The following is a 22,605-nucleotide window of genomic DNA, read 5'->3' as shown; positions in this document are numbered from 1 at the left end:
CTTTTAAGTGCACGAAAACATTTAAAAGACACAAAGGGAAGGGAAATAGATGAAAAAGCATCTGCTTTAACAGAGCTATACTGGAAGCTATAAAGGATCCCTCAGCAGTGGTTATAACCTACACCTCCGCCCCGATGGTAACGAATAACATTCACCACAGAGAGGGTGCGATACATGACTGAGGATCCCTCGTCCTTCTCCTGCCATTCGGGTCTCGTAAAGCAGCGACATGCTGCGTTGTTGTTGAACCACAATACTGCTCAACATATTACCAATCTATACAGTTACTCTCGATAAATCCTTGCTGATTGTTGCCTTTTTTCGCTCTGAAATCAAAGATAATTTCTATAGTTAGTAAGGATATAGTTGGAAAGAACTTGCATGGAACTTGTAAATGAATACTTACTGGATTAAATATCCAAAGTAAAAACACAGAAGAATCATCAGCAAAATGTATTGAAAGTATCAAAAGCAAAACAATGGGAATATCTGGGTAATATGAGAGTGACATTAAAGTAAGAGGCCAAAAACAAACTATGGTTGTTTCGCAGAAACTACCAGAAATGTTTCCATCGCACAAGCATAGGTGCCGTTTACACTGGGGACGCTGGGGACATGTCTCCATCACTTTTTAAAAGCATAATTCGTAAAAAAATGTCCTGAAACATAGCTTTGTACCAGGAACCATTAAAAAAAGAAAATGGCTGACTGACACTTACTGCTTCAGTAGATTGTTCTATTAAGATGGTGTTGAATTTGTAAATGTGGGTGATTGTTGGTTGGTCGGTTGATGATATTGTGTGTTTTAAGCTGAGTATTGTCATATTGCCAGGTCTATAATGGGCTATAGGCTAAGCCCTTTTGCAATTTCACCTCGCTGTTATTACCTTCTCTGACTTCGTACTGATCCACCCACTACATTGACTTAAATCACACACAGTATGTTGAAGAGCAGACATCCCCAACACTTTTCAACATGAAGTAACAGCCTTGATAACAAGTCACAGCACTGAAACATGTCATTTGTACAGTTTTACCTTGAAACAAAAGGGAACGTTTGGAACAAGGAGGATTTCTTCCATGTTTTTTTTTTTTTTCCATCAACATGGCAAGTTTTTCCTCACTCGAGTCGAGGGTCTAAGGACAGAGGATGTCGTTCACTGTACAGATTGTAAAGCCCATTGAGGCAATGTGATTGTGATTTTGGGCTATATAAATAAATTGATTTGATTTGATTTAGGATCAATTCAAGCATTACAATCATGTGATTCTGAGACAATGACAGAGGCCTATAATATTATTATAGGCGTCATTATTATCAGGTTATTGATCCATTAATGTCACTACATTACCATCTTTTTATCGCAATATTCCGAAATATTACTATACTATCAAAAGATAATTTTGCCTCATTGCTATCTTTAAATGTTTTTCCATACTGTCAACCTGCTGTGTAAATTTAAGTCTAATATTACATTTATACCTATTGTTAATACCTAGTTAATACCTCTTAATTATCAAACTAGTACCATGATATTCAGGCTGAAATGCAAAGTGCTACTGTCAAAGTACGTATTCTATAGAAAAATGGCTCCTGTGAGAGATGTATTATGATGTATTCCATTCTAGGATTGTTTACACCAATGCATGATTGTGTACATAGCATTTACTGTTGTAGGCTGGTTAAAGGATAAGTTCACCCAAAAGATGAAAATGTCAGTCATTATCTACTCACCCGTATGCAGATAGAAAGCCTGGTGAAGTTGTGCAGTCAGCAAGGTGTTGCAGCATTCTCTTAAAGAACTGAAGTAGATGGATAGATGTCTAAAACATTAAAAAGCAACCAAAACATAAACTGGCTCCATACAGCTACAAGGTCTTTGGAAGCTACAAGATCACAAATTCACTTGAAAAAGGCTTTATTTAGACCTTCAATGTGCAGCCGAGCTTTTGCACCCTCTTCAGACTGGATGAGCGCTAACATATTTACTTTAGCAGTGACTATCTCAGCTTAAACAAAGGTGTAAATAACATATTTTTAAATCAATTTAGGCTTCCGGACACTTCACTACACTGGATCAGTTGTAAGGAGCCATTTCTTTTCTGTTTGTGTTTTTTTTCTTTATGTTTTATAAAAGGTCCCTGTCTACTTCATTTGTTCGGGAGACTGCTGCAACACTGTTTTGCTGTGAGGCTCCAGAAATGTTTCAGGATCCAAAGCATGGGGGTGAGTGGATCATGACTGAATTTTGTTGGGGGGGAACTTATACTTTGTAAGGTTTTGTAGGTTTTAGTGGTTCCCATCTCAGGGGTCAGCCCCCCTCCAACTGCCCAAAAGATAAATCTGAGGGGTCACGGTATGATGCAAGGTAAGAGACGAACTACAAAAGTATGCACAGCTTTGCTTTTTGTGAAATATTGGATTAACTAATGTATGTAACAGTTTTAAATAGATCTGTCTAGTTCAGAGAAGAATTAACTCCTTGATAGAGCTGCTTGGAACTCACAGACACCTTAAATAAACTATTCAGAGGGTCAAGAGACAAAAACATTGGGAATCACTGGTGTATTTTATTTTTGAAGTTAGAGAAGTCATGCACACATCCACAAAACCTCCATGATATAGGTGCTGGATGGAAAAAAAAACCCCAAAAAACAATATAATCACAAAACAAAGAAGATCCACACACTGAAATCACAGCTCCAGTCCCTACTAAGTCTTATCTTATAATCATCTTCACTATCTTTCTCATACAGACGTTGCATTGTCCGCCATGGTGTTGATACTGAAGAAGTCGGAGACATTTGAGTGGTCATGTGCACATCCACAAGCCTCAGCTGGAACCACCACGTTCCAGAGCAGCTGTTCTCCTCAGACTGTGAGACTGTTCGATTCCTCCTCCGATACCCCAACTAAGTTTTATTTTTATCACTCACGTTTAATCATCTATTTATATAACTTGTGTTTCTTGCGAGTAGCACAAAGGGACTACAACAATGATTTAGTTACACAATCTTGTGTTGCATAATTATATCTGAACTGAATCTTGGATACAAAAGGACATGTTTGTGATGTGTTCACTTCAGTTTCACTTAATTTAGACAAACAGGCCCATATCAGTATACAATGACAAAGAGAATACATGAAAAAGGAAGCAGTTACTTCTTCTGATTTATCTAGCAGCTTTAATAAGAATTAGATTACTTGTGGTTATAAATATACCTTAAAACTGTGAGAGAGTAAATGTTTCCAGTCACCATTGAGGGACACTTTTAGCAGTTGGGTAATTTGTACTGAAAATGTCACTGACTTGTGATGAGTGACGACTTCTTTAAAACTGCGTCAGTCTCTTTCACAATGTTTATATTTCTAAACCTATGAAATCCCCCACTTCATATTTGGACGACTTGAAATCGCACAAAGTCCAACCATGCTCACTGACAGATAAGTCATATTCTGTAAAGTTAACTCATTTATTGTACATTAAAAAAAGTGTCATAAGAAGGCAAAACTTGTTCAAAATGTGTCTGTGTCTTTATTAACACTTCAAAACAGCCAAGGACAACTGTGAGTCAGGCTTGTAGTCTGATTCTTTATTTTTATTTTAGGGAAGGCATCAACTTATGTAAGACAGGGATCACCAACACAATGTGAAACAAGACGCTTACAGCGAAACGAAACCAACTCCCCTAAAAAAAAAAAAAACACACAACAAATAAAAAGAAAAGAAAACTAAATTTCTCATCCCTCTGTGTTTGCAAATTTGTAATTTTGGCATGTATTATCATTTTTTTAAACATACATCATCTTGTAGAAAAAAGTTTGCTATTAAAACAGCATTAAGACAATATAACGTAAATACAAACATCAAGAATGGGATTGTAATAGGTACGTTTTACAGAAGGTGCAGCAGTTTTGGCGATGACATGACTGGCAGGAGCACAACATTTGACTCAATGTTCCCAGGATTCAACAGTCGAGTTCTATAAGTGATGATTATGACGACGTGTGTGACGTTCTGTTAGCCAAGTGATGAATCTGTGTTACGATTTACAACAGAGCGTACATTTTCTTGTGTCTGATGATGTCAGGAAGCTACAAGTCCATGCTAAAGGATTGATTGACATGTCATTAGGCTAATAGGCTTAGCAGGCTGAGGTTAATGGGAGGGAGCAGAGCTGTTTGTAGATACCCATAATGCTCTGCTTTAGCGCCTCCCTTCACTACAGCTGACAAGGCACAGCTGAACACAGACTAGTTATAATTAAAAAAAACAAATACTGAAAAAAAACGTACACATATTTATAAGCTGAGTGAAATGTTGCTTTTTCGTTCCCCTGGATCAGTTCCAGGTCAGTCTGGGTCCAGGTGTGGGTTTAAGACTAGGCCTGAGGTCACAGGTAGAAAAGGTGTGAAGCTGCTACTGCTGTGCTTTCTTCAATAGAGCCTCGGCCTCCTGGAGAGAGACAGAGGGGGGAGAAAGGAGGAGAAGAGGGAGAGCGTGTTGTATTAAAATGGAGGATATTGGTTTATACATCCTCTGCCACCACACAGAGGAAAACCCCTCTGTTTCTATGGTAACTGGCACACCTCCCTGCGCTTCCTGCTGTGGCGGAGGGGAGGCGCCAGTGTGCAGCAGGCAGAGGAAAGAAGGAAGAAGGATATCATGAACAGATGTATTATGTAATACGTGTGTTTTCTGTATGGAAATCACACTGCGAGGATAAATATATTTTTAGGCATGTGAGCTGCTGTTACAGGAAGTATGGTTAAGCTGTAGGAATGCCGTTCAAAGAGCGGACAGATAACAGTGTGTGTTTGTGTTCCAAAGCTTACCTTGGAGCCTGGGGGAGCGGTCAGACCCAGAAATGCATAAACAGCATTCTCCTCTCTGGCATCGAAGAAGGCCTCATAGTTCTAGAGACAGACACAGGGAGAACTTTAGAAGCAGATCGATCAGAGGATGAGCTCGTATAAACCTGAACCGGGGAACCATAATGTGAAACAGGCTTTGGGTCAGAGCCTGAGGGCGACAGTCTGGGTGGCAACGCCACATGGAGAACAGACAAGGTTGTGTTATTTGTCCAGGGTCAGGCTAGTCAATCTGATGGGCGGGTATTGTAACCCAGAGTAAACAAGCTAACACATTCATCCATTTACTGCAGTCTGTCCCTCATTCTTGTTCCCTCACTCTTTCTTGTTCCTTTGTTTCCCCGAATTCTCTCCCAAACACACACACACACATACCAGTGCACACACACAAACAGCTGCGAGTATCCTGGGAAATGCTCCTCTCTTTGTCTTTGTGACATTCAATACAGCCCATCCTGCATGTGCAACTTCACTTCCAGCCATCCATTAGCTGCACAGCATGACAGTTCAGTGCACCCAAGCTGAAGGTCTTTCTAATGGGAGTAAATTAGCAACTGCTAACACCGGGCAGAAGGTTAGGGCACACGGTGGAGTATACGTGAGTCGGGCTGTAGTCAGGATATGAGAAATATGGCAACTCACCCTTTTGACAAGTGTGTGAATGATTCATTCAAACTGTTCACTTATGTGACTTGTAACTCTGCACATGACATGTTGGGATGGTACAATTATTGACTTTCAGGTGAGAGTGAGATGAGAAGAACAACACCAGTTTTATACATGCCTGTTAAATATTAAGCCAGAGCAAGGGGATTGTTAAATTAAAGCTAGGGTTGGTAAATTATTCTAGAAGCATTTTTTGTTTCATAAGACATCTTGACACAACTTGGCTGCTGCAGGCCTCCAATAAGCCCATCCAATCGTCTTTTTCGGCCTGTGTGAAAAGATTGGCCCTGCCACCTGTCTATCAACATACGTACCTGTCTGCCTCCACGCACGCTGCCCTTTGCACTCTGCACTCAATGTGTATGACCAGAGTCTTCCCACAGGAATATGCAGATGTATTGCTTAAGCTATCAGTGAGCTACTGGCACATGAATGGCCAAAGTGCGGCCAAAATGTGCCAATGCTAGCCTGACAGGGATTGAGTACTAACAAAAGCCATGATCATTATGATCACTGTTAGGCATTTTCTTACATGTGAGTGACACATCAGGTAGTTGGATATGGTTAGCGATGACAAGGTTGTGCTGCGCTCAACAGAGCGCAGCTCCTGAGCCTGAAGTTCAGCAAGCAGCCTCTTTCAGCAGCTAACGTTAGCACAAGGCATACACCTACAGCAGTAAGACACAACTGTCCCCCTGAGTAACCATTTCGGAATGAGGTATGTCCGTGGCAGCTTATCTGGGTTGTGTTTATTTGATTTTGGCATTCCTGCATTTAACAGAGTTGTTTGTTTTAAAAAAAAAGCTTTGAGAGCATGTTGAACGCAGCAAACTAGCCACTAACACCTCTCCTAGCAGGAGGACAGTCTGTGTCAGACAGGGAGGGCACATGAATGTATTTTGAAAGAGTGGCTCTGAAGGACGCAGGGGGGACTTTTTGGTCGGATACTTAGAATTTCTGGCTTGCTCTTGCTGGTTTCCCCAATCTTTACTAACCACAGCTTTAAGCTAAGCTAACCTCAAAGTTCAGCACTAAGACTGAGAGCAGGAAGAATCAGCTAGCCAGGCTCTGTCCAAAGGTGAAACAAAAATCTGCCTACTAGCAACTCTAAACCTCACAAATGTAACACTTTATATCTAGGTTTGTGGACAGATTTAACATCCATCCATCCATTGTCTGTAATAGCTTATCCTTATCCAGGTCACAGGGGGGAGGGGGGCTGGAGCCGATCCCAGCTGACATTGGGCGAGAGGCTGGGTACACCCTGGGTAAGTCGCCAGTTCATCACAGGGCTGACATATAGGGGACAAACGACCATTCACGCTCACGTTCACACATGTCCTTCTGGACGGAGCCCGACTAGCTGTTTCCCTCAGTTTACGTTGTTTATGCTAAGCTAAACTAGCCAGCTTCAGGCTCCAGTTTCATGTTTAACAGACTGATAAAGGAGTGATATTGGTCTCCTCATCTGACTCCCAGCTTATAACTCTCTTTCCTCAAATGTTTTAAGGGGCCCCTATGTAGCAATTTTATAGCATTTTTACATATACTAATCAGTATTTTATCGACCATATGTGAGTGAATAGTAATATGATGTGAGAAATGAGACCCCCCATGTCTCTCAGCTGCCTGTAAAAGCCCAAATGTGATTTATTTAAGCCGTTAAATGCTGCTGGACTGTGGATTTTTTTTGTGAAGGACTCACTACAGTTCAAAGGATGTGACTTTATGCACATTCTCAAGTGCCTCATCTCAGTGACTCTCTCTGCTCTCTCTCAAGGTCGCTCACATAAACTAAAGACAAGCTTACAGAAGTTCCACAAAGCCCCTTTAACTATTCCTTTAAATACTTCAAGGATTCATTTCTGCCAGGAAAAAAAATCACAAATCTCTTATATTTTAGGTCAGTATTAGGCATATTGAAATTATAAAGCAGCAGGTATCATTTTTTTCTACTTGGGGCAGCAGAACAGGTTAATACTGACATATTCTCACTGTATTGCTCAAATCCAGCAGATCAATAGCAGCATTCTGTTTTATAAATTCAATATTTGTTCTTTTTTGCTCTGTTTACGTCTCCACCAACTTCTGAAGGATATATCTGTCTCTTTAAGTACTAAATGCTCCACTATGTTCACCGGCTAGTTACTAACTTAATCTGTCTACACTCTCTGCTGGCATTTCCATTGATGACAGTCATGAGACTGAACCAAAACAGCAAAGTTGTCGACCATAAAACCTAGACAATGGACTGAAAGACACTGAAATGTTGGCACATCTGAGGAGTTTGTCACTGCTAGTGATACCTTTCACATTATGCGTTGTAACTTGATCTGTTGTTAATAGAAACATGTTGATTAGAGCAGCTTTAAACATATTTAACGTTAGTCTGAACCCACCTAGCATGGTTTTCTGTCTACTGAGGACATGGAGCTGGATGTCCTCAAAGATTACTACAGATATGTGCCAATAATTCAAAGCATCTGTGTGCATGTGAGCCTCACCCCGCAATATTTGCTTTCGTTAAATATCTGTGGGGGGAGAGGGTTCCCCGTGGCCGGCCTGGACTCCTCCGGAACGTTCTCTCTCATCCACTTCCTGTTGGCCTCGTTGGCCGCGATGTCACACTCCTCGAATTCGATCTTATTGGCCGCCAGGAAGCCCATCACATCCTGCTGCTGCTTTTTAATCTGTGTGCGGAGGGGGACAGAGGGGAAGTTGTCAGTTAGACATGTGTTAACTTCAGCCTCACAAGGAAACATAAGGGCCTCGGTTCACCATACTGTCATCAGTCTGCTGCTGTGAGATATTACACTACAGCGATCGCTGGCTGCTCTGTTACTAAGTTACCACTTGTCGTTTTTCCACAAGTCAATGAAGTGATAGAAGAGGGTGAACTCGGGCAAGGCCAAGCGAGGACGGATTGTGTTCTATCTGCACGAAAAACATCAGATAGTGAGCAAGATGGCAACTCCCAAGACCATTTCACTCTGTTTATAGTACAACCATTTTAAACCTACATGTAACATGTTGCATTCTTTTAATTTGACTTTTTTATACAAGAATAAGAACACAGAACAGACTGTGTTGGCAATCCCCATGAGAGTCGCAGTCTCACTATCCGGGTTTTCCATGCAAAAGTGATTATTTTTGAAAGGCACCTTATTCTTACAAAAAGGCTGTTGCTGCGTTGGCAGAAAAAAAAATAAATAACACTTGTCTCATTTGTGAGACTTTACAAAATAATCCGTCCTGCTCTCATTTCATCTCTGAGAATTCACATAACCACCTCAAGAGGAAATGAAAGTTTCTATAGAATGACATGGTGAAATTGTAGATAGGCTCTCACTGTTTTCAGAATGCATCATCAGATCTAAGTTCATCTGTCACACACAGCAAGAGAATAAAAGGAGCTACAGAAAACACAGAAATATGCAGATATGTTGTTCCTGCTTCTGCCTCTATCTATATGGATGTGTGTGTGTGTGTGTGTGATTAAGAGTAGGATACTGCGGTCCAATAAGGACTCGGTGGGTGTGTGTAAGAGGCAGGATGGCCCTACAAGGCCTAACGGAAACAAGAGCTCCTCCGGGACTCGAGAGGAGGTAACTGGTCAAACACGAGCCAAATAAGGCCTGCTGCAAGGAGACACATGCACACACACCCTCAGCTGCACACGCACACACATTCACACACCTAAAATCAAACTGAGCCAACTTCATTGTAAACGGTTCTGTAGAGGGTTATCAATGTATTTTCTTCCTGTCAGTCCAGACACCTCCATGTGAGGCCTCCTCCCTGGTTTACGGCATGTCGACGAGGCAGGTGGATTACTGAGCAGCCATCTGCGGGAACAACACGGAGGCATGTAAATGAGGGAACAGACATTGCTGGCAGATAAGACTCGGTACCGTTTGAATCATTTAATGTCAGTTGCACTCCCGAGGCCAAAGTCCTAAAACCAGTTCTTTGCCCACCTGCTCTGGGACGAAAGTGACACAGTGGAAAGCCATGAGCTCAGACTCACTTTGACTCACTCTGTCTGTAAACACAGACAATCCTCTGTCTGCCTCCTCCACCTCCCTTTTCACTTACATTAGCACAGCACACGCTAAGCTAGTGCTATTACCCAAAACGACACTAGACTAACTCTAACCCAAATTGAAAAAATGGCAAGTTATACACAATGATCCACTTTCTCCTCTTTCCTCCAGTCATTTGCTGCTCTCGCTGGCCAATCTCCCAGCAAGCCTCTATTGTACTGTTGCCAAGCAAAATTAATTTGTAGGGCTAACTGGCCACATGCCATCTGCCCCTGACTCTAATTGCACAGTGACAGTTCCAAGCTTTGCCTCTTTTAGCCATTTGTATGGCTCCCTGGCGCTTTGAGTGGAGCTCCTAGTGATTTTAATGAGGAAAAACGGACTGTCCCCAGATTTGGGCGTGGTGATAAACAGCTACTCTTCTCTTGTTGCCTTGTATTATTCGCACCTTATCTTTTTCTCTGGAATGCCAGCAAATGACTCATCAGTACAAGAACAAGGAGAGAGTGAGCTGAGATGAGCCAGCGTCAGACTGGCATGCAGTCAGAGGGCTGGACATGTAGGGCTTATGTTTTGACCTAAACTGCCTTGGTATGCAAATATACACTGAAGCTAAGGCCAACAACATACAAAAGCAGGAGAGACAGTCTCTGTTGTTGCTTTTAAGTAGACATGAATCTGGTAGCAACTCGTAGCTGGTTTTCCCTCTGGTAGCTACATTGCTCTGTGGAAGGCAATACTGGCCAGTCATTCCATCACATACAAAATACCTAAAAAAATTATAACTAGATTCTAATGAAATTTGTAAGAGACATTCATGGTCCACAGATGATGAGCTCTAGTGAAACTATGTTTTCCTTGACTTTTGCTTCAGCACCATCATGAAGTTTACATTTTGTAGTCAAGTATCTTAAAAGCTATTGGATGGACTACCCTAAGATTTTTTGCAGACATTCATGGTCCCCAGAGAAGACACCCTTTGGTTTTGGTGATACCTATTATTTCTGTGTCGCCACTTGCAGGTTTTCGAATTACAGTGAAAAATCTTAATATCTCCTTGATGGGACAGCACCAAGTTTAATGCAGACATTCATAGTTCCCAGATGATATGCCCTTGTGAATTTTGTGAATTTTTTTTCCTGGAGCCATATGGTCTTTTTTGGATTGGATTGCATGGAAATTTGGTTCAAACATTAAATTCCTTTGGTGACTCCCAGACTAACTCTTCTGGGACCATCCTCAAATTTGTCCCAATAGTAGCACTGCTCAGTTCTCACATTACTGTTGTCATGACTGCAGGCTTTTATGTAATAAATTAGGATTATTTGGTAAATTGTCTCTCACATAATAGTTTACTAAACTGATTTAAAAGGTTCTCTTCTGGTCTAGGTACACTGACACAAAGACCGCATGAAACAAACACTTGCAAAAGTTTCTTGACAATAATCAGTTTGTTTACTGCACACCAGCACTACACTTATGCGTTAGCACATTATGAAGACAGTCCAAGTACACACCCATACACACACCCAACTGCAGTAATAATTATATGATTCAGTGTGACCACAAAGGTGAGGAAGGCAGAAATTACTGCATTCGGTTTTACATGCAACAATACGAGTGGTCATCAGCACACCGAAAAGTTTCGGATGATTAAACTGCTGAAAATAAAAGCTAATGGAGGAATGGATCCAAGGTTTGTCAGGTGTGTTGTAGTGAAACATATCTGTTGTTTCATGGATTCTTTTTTTGACTCCAAGTAAGAAAAGTGAAGATGTGGAGAAAGAATCTGCTAAATACGGCATCACATCATATCCATATCATCATCATCATCAGCAGCAGCAGCATGTGAGAGCTGTGGCTGGGCAATGACATCAGTAACAGACTAACAATGGTAGGCATTGACTGGGTGCACTGTATCACAACACAGGTTTGGATCAATATGGATCAGACCTATTCAATCAGCTGTGTTGACTTGGGACTTGGGGCAGGGGTCAATTCAATCAGATGAAAAGGAAAAGACCCCTTAACTGAATTTGTCAAAACTTCCGCTTAGATTAGACCAAATTCCCTTTCTAATGGCTTAGGAGTCCCAACATTTGGAAGCTGGAAACTCCACAGTCTGGACTAAAGGAAATATGAATCAACTCCGGCCCGGCATGTTTGGAGGGAATAAAGGTTTTGTGTTGATTAGATCAAGCCTGATTTGTGCTGAAAACTGTTGCTATCTGGAAATTCAGCAGCCATAGTAGCCTCCACCCAATCCTGAGCTCAGTCAGTATTACAGCATTGTTACAAAACAGCCACAAAAAAAACCCAACCTGTTATGCAAAGTGAGTCACTGTCACAGCCGTCCAACTGAAACCTGACCTATAGACCCTAATGTCAAACCTACAGCTAAACAGGAGCAGTGAATCTGAAGAAGAAAGAAGAAAACTTGGACGTGATCTTCGCTGTACACAATGAGTATTCCCATGTGATTCAATTCAGTACATTTATTGTGGCAATGAGGAAATTGTACAATAGCGTGCCTGTGGTGCATAAAGGGAAATGAGGCAGTAAAAGTGCAGTGGTGCTGGCCAACGTTTCAGCACTAGTTTTCCTTTTGGTTTTTACGTTACGCGATGATACATCTGGACCAGATACAGGTGTGTTATGCGTGTATTTGCAAGAGTGTATTTAAAATAAGAAAATCCCAGTTTGGTAGTCAAATCTTGCCTCCATGTTACCAAAGCAAAAAAAAGTTGTTATTTTTATGTCACAGTTCAGGAGGCCACAGGTTTGTAGTGTGACCTCATCCTTACAGAGACTTTGACGGTAACACTAGAAGTCTCTGGAGAATTCACAGTGAACCACAATGCTGTTTCTTCAGGTGACTCAACCACTCTGCTTGTCATTACTGGGTGGAAATACGATGATGTCAGCTCTCAGACTGGACGTGCACAGGTCAGGGGTCAAGGGGAGGGGGGGAGCAGGGGGACCATAACACACACCAACTGTGGCAGAGAGTCAGACCTGAAACACTTAATAGGTTCATTTTTCATGTCAGACAGTTGTTTATTATAAGTGAGACAGGCATTTTTAAGGCTTTACAAAATTAACACATAATCTAAGACTTTTATATTGGAAGTATAAGCAAGTATAAACGTAACAAATCTGACAAATCATTATCACTTCACCCCGTCCCGATCAATTAGCAACTGAAAAGATGATGGGTAGTGAAATTCTGGAGGGACCTCGGGCTGTATTTCAAGGTAAAACATCAAACTTGATAACCCATTAGCTACTGTTAGACACCAGCCAACATTAGCATTCAACCCCATTCCTGCTAACTTTACTGTTTGATTACATCCAGTGCATGTTCACTTACTGGCTTAAATACATGATCATATTTTAGTATTAATTTATGCCTTTGCTACTTTATTATGTTACACTATCAAACAGTAACATTAGCTAATGATCGGAAGTTTGGTTCAAATCCCAGCTCCGGGCTGAGCTGCATGTCGAGCAAGATACTGAACGCCAAATTGCTCCTGATGTATGGTTGGCACCTTGCATGGCGGCCTCTGCCATCAGTGAGGGCCCTGCGATGAGCTGGCAACTTGTCCAGGGTGTACCCTGCCCTCGCCCAGAGACAGCTGGGATTGGCTCCAGCAAAAACCCCTGCGACCCCATAAAAGGGATAAAGGGGTCACAGACAATGGATGGATGGTTGAATGCTAACAGTAGCTGCAGCTAGTTATTTAAAAAAAATGGTGTTTCACCTGGAAATATGGCCTGATGTCCCTGTAGATTTTTACTATCCATTGTCTCATGATGAAGAGTTCTTTGTTTCATGGGCAAAGGGAATAAATAACAACAAAAACAACATTGTGTCATATAGGCCCACAATTTCCAAATATGTGCATCCTTGCTTGTAAGTACATCCTTGTTTGTCTGGAACAGGGGCTGATGGGTACACACCCAATCTCATTTATTGACCACTCAGGCAGGCGGGAACAGTCGTGTTGACACAATCCCCTCAGTTCTTCATGAGTTCATGGGTCAGTGATTTCTACACAACACTTCCATCTAACTGACATTTGTGCATCATTACACATCTTTAGTCAGTCAGCTGGGGTTGTTTAATTTTAGAGATTTAAGTTCAGTCCTTTAGACTTTAAGGTTCTTGAGATGTTTACCAGCCTCGATGCTACATCGATAACTTTCAGCTGTTAGATGGATCAGAGTCTTCTTCTTCTTCTGCATTTTTTATTTGCTCCAACATTGAATGGATGCCTTTAATAAAATATATCTGCCTGAATAATGCTGAATATAGTAGCTTGTCAAGCACTGAATCTGATACATCTCTCTGACTAGTTTTACACCACCTCTCTCACTGGCCCGCAATTATTCCCTCAGTGGAGCGAAAGCTTTAAAATATTGTTCGTGAATACTCCTACTTGTCTCCCTGTTCGGGCTGTTGCTCCATTCACACACTGAACTAGATTGGAGTGATTAATGGAGCAGCAGACAGACCACTGGTATGTGGAATGCAATCACATTGTTTTGTCACTGATGCAATCGAACTGCAAGCTTGGCCGGGGGTTTCGACCACAGTTTGTCAACGGTAAAGACATGCACGGCAAAGAGAGGATTTTAACAAGAAGTACTGTACAAATCAGACATGGAGTAAGAGCTATGAACTCCTTTGTATGATGGCACCTCCCATTTCAAGATGAAGCCAAAGAAAAGAGAGCAGATCAAGAGACAACAGATGTGATGCGTTTATTCCACTCAACTTCAGTCCGTAATGCTGTGGTTTTGCACTAAACAAGATGCAATATTGACATGATAATGCAAGTCTGAGTGTGTCTGTGCAGCTGAGAAGACATAAGAATTGAAACTACTTCAAGCAGGCCGTACTACTGACAGATCAATGCGAGCTAATGCATTTTCCCGGACAGGCCCCGGCACAGTAATGGCATCCCTGGCTCTAAACTCCGGCCGCTCTGACTTTAAGACGCCTCCCGTCCAGCGCGAGTGGTGCTGAGCTTTCGAAAGTGTCATTTACCATGAGGGCAATAAAGTCAGTCAGAGCTGCCCAACCGAAAAGAGACTATTCGCTTGATCACTTCCTGCATGTGTGTATGAGCCGTGAAAACAAGCCGCTCAATGAGAATACATCATTCCGGAAGGTTATCTAAATCTCCTGAAGTGACGAGGCACTTTTACTTCTACGGTGACAAATATGAGCCGTTTAAAAAAGGTGCACTATGCAGTTTTGGGGAGGAAAATTTAATGTTCACTGAGGGATTTTTTTTTTTTATACTTTTATGTTCAGAAACGGAACATAAAAGGACAACACAGTTTTATATGTGGCGGAACCTGCCACCGTTCTAGCATCAAACAGTGTTCTGGGACCTTATTTTCCTCTGAGAACAGCTTGTTTGTTCAGTTATGGGCAAGATCAATAGTCCTGACTTTGTATCATTACCTCATCAATACTGTAAATATTAAAATTCTTAGTGTGAATTTCTTCACAAAAACTACATAGTGCCCATTAAGGTGCTATTCTACACTTACTGGCTACTACTTCTGTACCTTTTTATAAAGAGTACCTTCAAAATATTATATTATAACATGTTACTGACCATCTTGACCCTCTGCCCTGCGCGTTTTAGATGTTCCCCTGCTCCAAAACACCTGATCGATACGAATGGCTCGTTATCAGGCTTGAGCATCAGCACTTGATAACGAGCTGATCATTTGAATCAGGTGTGTTGAAGCAGGGTAAAAGCAATATCTCCCTGTAACACTGAACGCCACTGAAGGCTGTATTTGATTGCGAGAATACTGCGTTCTAGCCAGGGTTCAGGTAGGAAATGTGTGTGCTCCTCCAAATCCAGACCCCCAACAAGTCCTAAACAGAGCCTAAGTGTTCCTGGGCTGCAGCTGCAGGTCTAGAAAGGGGCCCTGGAGAATTGCATCACCATCATTCCTCTCTCCACTCTGGAAGAAAACTGGGAAAGAGTGGAAGCTGAAGGTCCACCAGGCTGCAGGACAGTGAAGGCAACACTTTAGACTTTTTCTGAAGCATTAGGTGACAGAATAAGTGCATCTATTGATTCTGCTGCATGCCTTCTTGTTTTCAGCTACACTGACACTAAACTGTCACATCAGGAAGCACCGACAAACCACAGACGTGTACCCGGCCTCAAACTTCCTCTCTGCCTCATTCTCTGTCACAAAGTTAGTGAAGGCAGAGAGAGAAAGATACATTGAGGGACCCCATCTGGCCCCAAAGTCTTGAGGAGGACAGAGCAGCATGCTTACTGATGAGTCACACCACTCCTGACTGAGGGATGACAGCCTGGACATCACTTAGAGAGTTCAATAAAAGTTCAGCTGCCTCTCTACTTGCATGCTGCACATGGATCCAGCTTAAAGCTCACATATAAATACAGACGCAGTGGCATTGTTTTGTCTCTTACCGAAGTGGATCCGGAGGACGATGCTATGTACACTTTGATAACCATGATTAAAAAAATCCCTGATGCTGAGTCCGGCGAGCAGCGGTCTGTCTGTCGGTCGGTTGGATGGCTGATTTGTTGCTTTGGTCTTCCGGCTCCTGTGCAGACACCTTGCTCGGCAGACAGTTGACGGACAACAACAACAACAAACTTCCCCCGACTGAAATGCTGTGTGTCTGTGTGAAGGCAGCGCAGACTATCTGCGCAAATGCTCCAGTTCTCAGCACTGGATGGAGCTTTGCATTCCTCCTCCGCCTCTACTCTGCCTCCCCGCCCCTTCTAGTCCCTCACTCTCTCTCTCTCTCTCCCTTACACACACACACACACACACACGCGCGCGCACTCAGACACGTACACGCACAGAGAGGCTATAGGCCTATCAGGGCGGCAAGACAGCAGGGTTATATTGTCTGAATATTTCAGCATCGACCCCATTGTCTGCGAGCCAGACGCGGGCCATTGTTCTTTGACACTGTGGCTGTGCCCGGCTGCAGGTGGTCCTCTGAATGCACGTGTGGTAACATGAATATAAGGAGTGAATAAGAAATAATAATAATAATAATAATAATAATTAAAAAATCTGCTGAGATTTTTGAACACTTATTGGGAGCTTGCTTTTTTAGTGTGTGTGTGTGTGTGTGTATGCGTGTGAAACAGCTCCGCCACAGTATAACACAGGCTCTGTGGGCCCCCTGCAGGCGTCTGGGGCAGACGACGCCAGGCTTTTCTCCCTGAAACGAATTTAGGAAAGCCGACTGACAAACAAAAAAAAAAAAAAAAAAAAAATGTGTCGGAGAGGAGTGGGCGCCATATTGGACTCAAACACGAAGTGAATTTGTGGTGACATTTTCTCGTCGCTGGCCGCTGCAGATGTGAGCCGCCTTGGCTTTAAAAGGCGAGCCAGCGAGGATGCATGGCTTTCCACCGGGGCACGGAGCCCGCCGCCGGGGCCTGCACAGCGGTGCGCTCAGGCTGACGGCGCGGCCTCCTCCTCCTGCTCTCCTCCTTTGCTGTGATTAAACACACTCGTACGAGGGCAATATGTCCTCGAATGCAACCCCTTTTCATTCCTGCGAGGCTTCCTCCCATCTCTTCCCTGCAAGAAGCCATTCGCGCAGACCCCAGATCATCACCGGCTCCAAAATTCCAAGTGTTCTGCAGCTCCGAATGGCGTCACCTGATTGGCCGAGAGCCTATCAATCATGCCTTTGGCCGCACCCCTCCCCCCATTCAACCACTCGCCTCTCTGTTCCAGTGTGTTTACTACACTGCCGAGCATAAGGGAGACACTCGTCTTCACATGCACTGAACCCACTAAGAAAAACAGTTTTTAGTTGTATTTGTAAGAAAACCTCCAAGAGATCAACATGCCCAAGAGAAAGGTACGTATTTTCAAAATAACAAAAATACTTTGAGGGGGAAATCAGCTATTAATGCAATGCAAACGATTGGAAGACATCCCTCTGAGACATTACTTAATTATAACGCAGTGTATATCCGTTATTTTTCGCCGTTAATTTTTGCCTATTTTCTAGATATAATGTACATTTTTTATGTGTTAGAATGAATATTTTCCCGCTCGGACACGGCCTATAAAACGCGTTTTGCTCCGTGAGCCGCTGTCCTTTGGAGAGTCAGAAGTCTCTCTCGGTGTCCATGCAGTTAAAGCACAAGCAGCAGCCATGCTTTGCAGCTCTTGTCCACCTTCGTCGCCGACCTACCGAGAACAAACGCTTCACTTATCGCCATTTCGCCACCGAACCGGCCGAAAACGGCACCAGAAAATTCCACAGTGCCTTTACTTTGCATTTTGGCCGCAAAAGCAGACATTCCCCGACGCGTTTCGATAAAATTGTATATTTTCTCTCTTTGTTCATAGTCCCAAATGGCTGCGATGGCGCGCGAGAGCCGCCGGGTGGCGCGCGAGAGCCGCAGCAGGTCCCTCCCCCTTCTCCAAGACTCCCGCGCCAGCTTTCAAATCTGAGCTTCATGCATTGAATGAGAGAAAGAGATGGGGGAGTGAAAGGGGAAAGCAGGGCCCGGGCCCTCAAAATATGGCACCACATGCCCACATGGCTCAGCTCTCGCAGCCCAATACTGAACTCATGCACTGCCCCGACATTTCTGGGCCGTGAGCCTTTAAAATGACCTGTATTTGAAATAAATTTTAGTTTTCACATGAAACAAAAAAGTTTTTTCAGCAGGTCTGTTACTGTTCATAATATGGTCTTGAAGCATTTAGCAACTGTTTCCTGTTATTATAAACTCTCAAAAATGTTATAATGAATATTTTTCTGTTTTTAACTTGTTGGTTTTGTGTTTCTCAGTCACAAGGAACAGACGGCGGAGACAGGGAGGAGGTAAGAGTCAGCACGCTGCCAAACACCTCAAACATTTGATTGCAAATACATTTTAATCAGTATCTGTGGAACATTGTGGCACATTATCAGGAAGAAAGTACTCAAGTGTTAATGTCAAAGTTGTGTTACCTGACTAACGTCCCAATAGAAATAAAAGCCCTGTGATAACAGTCTTTCTTCTGTTTCAGCCTCAGAGGAGATCAGCCCGGTTATCGGCGGTAAGAAGACACACATACAAACACAGCCAGCTCATTTACATCAACACATACAGTTAAAGAAAACATGTAAAACAAGGCAGAAGGCTTAAAAGTTGGAAAAAACTTGTTACTAACTTAATAAAGCAACACTTTGCTTTCAGAGAAGCAAATATGGCTAGAAAAGTAGGATATTTTTATGCAAAATGCATACATTTCTTTCCTAGCTATTAAAACCTTTAAAACACATAGTTTTTACATTATGAAGCGTCAGGTTTACTTTAGATTGCCCAAATTGGGAATCAGGTAGTAATTAAGTTGACAGAAATACCTTAAATCTAATATAATGCCTTATTAAAGTAATAAAATCTGATGTAGAAAGGTTTTTATGGATAGAAAGTGCAGGGCTGGTAAAGTGCATACTGAATACCAACAGTGGGCACAATAGAGAACTGTTAGTGTGGACTAGTATCTTAATATTGTCTAAATTCCGTAATTAACATATTAGGACACAATCACTGATATTGTTAAAAACCTTTAGATAATGTCTGTCAGACGAAGTTCTCTCGTAGGGAGCGTAGTCAGTGTTAATCCTGGTTGCCAGTTTAGAAAGTATCTTAGAGGGGCTAAAGTCTTCTAGTACCTTCAGATAACCAATAAAAGTATCACGTTTGCAAAGAAAGTAGTGTTGTACTCGTATGTAGTGGTTACTGGATCCTTTTCCCGTTGTCTTCGCAGAGACCAGCTCCGCCCAAGCCGGAACCAAAGGCCAAGAAGGCAGCAAAGGTAAGAGACGAGCCTGCATCACAAAGCAGAGGACGCAGGTCGTGTGTGAGTGTTCGGCCTCCTGTTGACGGCCCGTTCTGTCTCCCCTGCAGAAAGAAAAGGCTGTGAACGACAAGAAGGAGGACAAGAAGACCAAGAAGGCGAAGGAGAACGCAGAGGCAGAGGCAAACGAGGAAAACCACTCTGAGAACGGAGAGGCCAAGACCAACGAGGTGGGTAGACGTCAAAAACAAAACAGCTCCTGACCGCAGGAGATGGGAACCTGGTCGCGGCGTCTTTGACCTTGCTCGTCTGCTTCGTCCAACAGGTGGAGGCAGCCCCCGAGGAGGCCAAGGAGGAGGCAAAGTCCGAGTAGCACCACTGCCCAAGCTTCCTCCTCCTCCTCTACAATCCCTCCCTCCCTGAACCCCCCAGCCAGCCAGCCAGCCCCCCCAAGTCTCTCACATGGTTTCCCTCCAAGGCGTATTGTTAACAGAGGAATATTTTTATCAATGATTTTATAAGTATCCGTACAGATTTTTAGCACAAAAAGCAAAGCTGATTATGGAGCGCCTTGCAGATTTGCAGTGGTCATATCAAGTGTCTGCAAGCAAGATGAACACACTAAAATCTTTTTTAAATGGCATTTCATGATTGTTGAAGGCTTGTGTGGTGTAGTAAGTGCGTCCCTGCCGGATTGGCTATGTCGTGAGTTGTGTATTCCTGTGTTTTTCCTCCCTTCTCTCCCCCCCCAACCCGCCCGCCCGCCTCACCCTCCTCCCCTCTCTTCTTCCTCCACAGATTAGACCTTCCTCTCCCCTCCTACAGTTCAGCCTTTATCCATGTTTTATTAACGGTTCAGCCATGTTAATGTGGGTGATTCTTTTAGACCTCTAAATGTGCAGTGAGTTCCCTTTTGCTTCTGTCTCTTGTTTTTTTTTTTTTTTTTTTTTTCATTGAAATCGTGTTTAAACAAACAAACAAACAAAAAAAAAAGCGTGTTAAAAGTGTGTTGTCCACATAAGAAAGAGGAAGATGAACATGTGAAACATTCCGGGAACAGCGATTGCCTCCGACCTGTCTCTTCTTAGACGACCCTGCGTGTAAAAACAGCTCCTGCTCCATCCACGCTGTCATGTCGGCTTTTCTAAACACTCTGGTTTTTTTAAAACAATTGAATTTGGAAACCTTCTTCTGACAAATGCAGGTGTCTGGTCCCTCTCTTATGTTCTGAAATTCTCTTAATAAAAAGAAGTCCTGGGAATTTTCCTCGAATCCATGTCTCCAGTTTGTTTCTTTGAGGCTTGGAAGTTGATGCCTCCACATTAACGCCACAATAGTGGAGAAGAAAAGGGGTTTTTCTTTCAACTTTATAGTTTGCATCCGCCTAACGCATAATCAACTAGTAACTATGTATCATCTGGAAACAGGAGAAGCTATATTGTAGCCTGTTCTCAATCTAGTTGTAGCCTTTATTACCAACCACGCAAGAGCTTTCCTCTGTTTGCCTGTACAAGGTATCAAATCAGGCCTGTAGTGCACACTTGACATTCATTTAAACATGCAGATGCAAGACGACAGGATACAGACGGATGCTGCGATCCTCCCGACTAAATGAAACATGCCTGTGAAGTAATATCACTAGATAAATCCAACATGTCCTTTGAGACTGCTTCTGCAGGATACAGATTGCTAACACTGGCAGTCCATTCTACTTATTAGCTTTCTCCAATTAAACAGTGGGAGTTTGTTGATCCAAACGCGCTGTAGGTTTGCTGAGGATTGTAATGGACGTGATGAATCCCACAGATCTGTTGCTGCAGACTCAGAGGGTCGGCCACAGTTAGGACACTTGTTGGGGAGTATTTTCTTCCTTCTTCATTTTCGCAGAATGATTCACAGTTGTTATGAATCACTGACACGCTGAAGTGAAGGACACGATACCAAACAACTCAAGGCCTCCGCTGAAGCCCGTGCCCTTCATTTTCCTTGTCTTGCATCCGTCACGGGACAGAGGAGAGGGGTTATAGAGCTCTGTGTGTATCTGAAGGAGCAGGCAGCCTTTTCCCCACCCCTCCATCTTCACTCCCCTTCAGGCATCACACACTCCGATTTAACTCTCCATGAACTCGAGCTCGAGCGGCGTGACCCACATTCACCTCACCCCTCGAATGAAATATCACTGATTTATTTAGCAACATCATATAAAGAGGGCTCCATGTTTAGTTTATAAATATACAGAGTTGCTGCGTGCATCCGCTGGAGAGGATGCATATAGTCTATTGAGTAAACACAATATACCTTCTCCTCCTGCTCTGTGTCTGTGAGTGTGTGTGTGAGTGTGTGTCTGTGTGTGTCTGTGTGCGTTTGCCTCCAGCATTAACAGTGAATGTGCATGCATGTTATAAGCACTTTAATGTTAAAGAAATGCAAGAAAATGTTCGTTTTTTATCATATGATGACCTCTACTTGAAAAAAAAACAAGAGCCAACACAAGAGTCGACTGGCTGCAGCAACAGATCTTCTTCTCTCACATGAATCCCAGCATGCATTTCCCACATACTGTGACGCTGTGTCGTGTGTTTCTGTGCAGCACCGTGCAGCCCCCTCTGACCTGCATTGTCATGGCCGAGCACCGGGCTCCATTTTGTCGATATTTTCTTGCGTGCACGGCGCTGTTGCACCGCGCGGCCACTAGATGGCGGCGTCGTCTCATATTTTATTCCTGCGGATCTCACAGCACACTTGTCATGGTTTCTGATAGCTCCAATTTATTAGATGCTGTATTAAAAGCGTTATCGTTTTTTCTTTTTTTCTCTTCCTCCTGGGGCGTATATCTAGGAATCATTGAGGGATAGGGGACGGATCACACATTTCATCAAGAAAAAGAACTTCTAACACTCCATAGTTGATCCCCCAGGCTCCCGTCTCCTCTTTCTGTCACATCTCCCATCATGCTCTCTTTTAATCCTCATGTGTTTGATGCTTTTTTTTTTTTTTTTTTTTTTGTTTAACCTGTATTCAACCAGACGGTTCAATTAAGAGCCCGTCTCTCAAGCCCGGGCTGTAAACCCAGCATCCTCTGTCTGTGTGGGATCTGTTGATGTGAGCAGGGGAGGGGGGTGACTAAAGGAAATACATTATTGATCAGACTGAAAGTTTCTGATCTCGGTCACGGTGGCCTCTCTTTAC

The 22,605-nt window shown here is 42.9% G+C and overlaps 2 protein-coding genes across 2 annotated transcripts; one reads left to right on the top strand and one right to left on the bottom strand.

The window, feature by feature from the left end:
- Nucleotides 1-3,460: 3,460 nt before the first annotated feature.
- Nucleotides 3,461-16,379, bottom strand: sh3bgrl (SH3 domain binding glutamate-rich protein like). Its single transcript, XM_030397020.1, has 4 exons — nucleotides 16,056-16,379; nucleotides 8,044-8,229; nucleotides 4,838-4,918; nucleotides 3,461-4,457 (listed from the first exon to the last, which is right to left on the bottom strand). The coding sequence occupies exons 1-4, from the start codon at nucleotides 16,098-16,100 to the stop codon at nucleotides 4,422-4,424; spliced, it is 348 nt and encodes a 115-aa protein (XP_030252880.1). The 5' UTR covers nucleotides 16,101-16,379; the 3' UTR covers nucleotides 3,461-4,421.
- A 940-nt stretch (nucleotides 16,380-17,319) lies between these two features.
- Nucleotides 17,320-20,688, top strand: LOC115569300 (non-histone chromosomal protein HMG-14A-like). Its single transcript, XM_030397331.1, has 6 exons — nucleotides 17,320-17,476; nucleotides 18,422-18,454; nucleotides 18,643-18,672; nucleotides 19,387-19,434; nucleotides 19,527-19,646; nucleotides 19,742-20,688. The coding sequence occupies exons 1-6, from the start codon at nucleotides 17,462-17,464 to the stop codon at nucleotides 19,787-19,789; spliced, it is 294 nt and encodes a 97-aa protein (XP_030253191.1). The 5' UTR covers nucleotides 17,320-17,461; the 3' UTR covers nucleotides 19,790-20,688.
- The last annotated feature ends 1,917 nt before the right edge of the window (nucleotides 20,689-22,605 follow it).

Source organism: Sparus aurata, chromosome 18 (assembly GCF_900880675.1).
Source record: "Sparus aurata chromosome 18, fSpaAur1.1, whole genome shotgun sequence".
Classification (NCBI taxonomy): domain Eukaryota; kingdom Metazoa; phylum Chordata; class Actinopteri; order Spariformes; family Sparidae; genus Sparus; species Sparus aurata.
Note: the sequence above shows the minus strand (reverse complement) of the source record. Positions and strands in the feature narration are given on the sequence as shown.

Excerpts from the sequence above, each read along its gene's own strand:
- LOC115569300 (XM_030397331.1), top strand. Across the intron at positions 18,455-18,642 it reads ACGGCGGAGACAGGGAGGAG|CCTCAGAGGAGATCAGCCCG; the intron begins GTAAGAGTCAGC and ends CTTCTGTTTCAG. Across the intron at positions 19,435-19,526 it reads AGGCCAAGAAGGCAGCAAAG|AAAGAAAAGGCTGTGAACGA; the intron begins GTAAGAGACGAG and ends TCTCCCCTGCAG.
- sh3bgrl (XM_030397020.1), bottom strand. The coding sequence starts at position 16,100 with ATGGTTATCAAAGTGTACATAGCATCGTCCTCCGGATCCACTTCG. Across the intron at positions 8,230-16,055 it reads CGTCCTCCGGATCCACTTCG|ATTAAAAAGCAGCAGCAGGA; the intron begins GTAAGAGACAAA and ends CTCCGCACACAG. Across the intron at positions 4,919-8,043 it reads ACGAAAGCAAATATTGCGGG|AACTATGAGGCCTTCTTCGA; the intron begins GTGAGGCTCACA and ends GTCTGTCTCTAG.